Here is a 935-nt window from a genome sequence, read left to right as displayed (position 1 = left end):
TCTGCATGTCTGGGCCTGTACTTGTGCTGATGTTTTGTCTGCAAATGAAGTTCCTAACGGATAAATAAAGTTAATTGAATTGAATTGTGAAAGTCTTGTACAGCTTGTGCTCACTTCTTGATGTTTGCTGCGTATGTACACCTGGAGGCTTTAGTCTGCCCCCTGCAGGTGAAAAAACGCCGGAAACTGTGCAGGAAGGAATGACCTCAAAGCTCCCGAGGAAACAGTTTTATCTGCAGGACATCAACGGTAACCAAACAGGAGATCCAGTGGTTTTGGATCCAATGGTTCTGGGTCTATTGGGTAGGAGGGGGCAGATGCAGAACTTCTTCATGTTTGGATGTTTTGTGTTGGGAACCTGCACATTAAAGGAAAGCTGGACCTGGTCCTGGCTGGTCCCGGTGAGGATCCGGTTACCTCCTGACCTTTAACCTCTGAGCTCTTCAGAGGGTAGGTTCGGAACCGGTTCTTTTAGCCCGCTGAAGCCTTCACAGCTCAAACGTTTGTCCTCACAGGGGGAAGAAGATGAACGGCTCTTTGGAGCACCCGGACCAGCCAGAGGTCGATGCCATCAAGATGTTTGTGGGTCAGATTCCGCGGTCCTGGTCCGAGGAGCAGCTGCGGGAGCTGTTCGAGCCGCACGGCGCCGTCTACGAGATCAACATCCTGAGGGACCGCAGCCAGAACCCCCCACAGAGCAAAGGTCTGACAGAGATCAGGATGTCCTTCAGGAATCCTGAGATCCAGTGGATCTATCTGGAGATCCAGCGGGTCTTTCTGGAGATCCAGCAGGTCTTTCTGGAGATCTAGAAGGCTTCTTTAAACTTTTCTGTATCTGTTTTTCTGTTTCTCATCATCAAAGCTGAAATGGAGACTCTTATTTTAAAGGTGTAAGGAGCAGAAATAGTTTATTCATTAAAGCTCGGGGGGCGGGG

General features: G+C 49.6%; 1 protein-coding gene across 5 annotated transcripts in view; it reads left to right on the top strand.

Moving 5' to 3' along the window:
• Positions 1–935, top strand: part of celf1 (cugbp, Elav-like family member 1) — a 20058-nt gene that overhangs the window by 5957 nt on the left and 13166 nt on the right. For 4 of the 5 annotated variants that reach the window (XM_024281055.2, XM_024281054.2, XM_024281053.2 and 1 more), the window contains exon 2: positions 516–703. In XM_024281055.2, the coding sequence (XP_024136823.1) occupies positions 516–703 (188 nt within the window). Of the gene's footprint in view, positions 1–12; positions 451–515; positions 704–935 lie in introns of those variants that run through there. The other variant, XM_036212158.1, reaches the window with a different exon arrangement.

This window comes from Oryzias melastigma, linkage group LG6 (genome assembly GCF_002922805.2).
Source record: "Oryzias melastigma strain HK-1 linkage group LG6, ASM292280v2, whole genome shotgun sequence".
In the NCBI taxonomy this organism is placed as follows: Eukaryota; Metazoa; Chordata; class Actinopteri; order Beloniformes; family Adrianichthyidae; genus Oryzias; species Oryzias melastigma.
The sequence above is the reverse complement of the archived record's forward strand: the minus strand, read 5'-3'. Positions and strand labels throughout refer to the sequence as shown.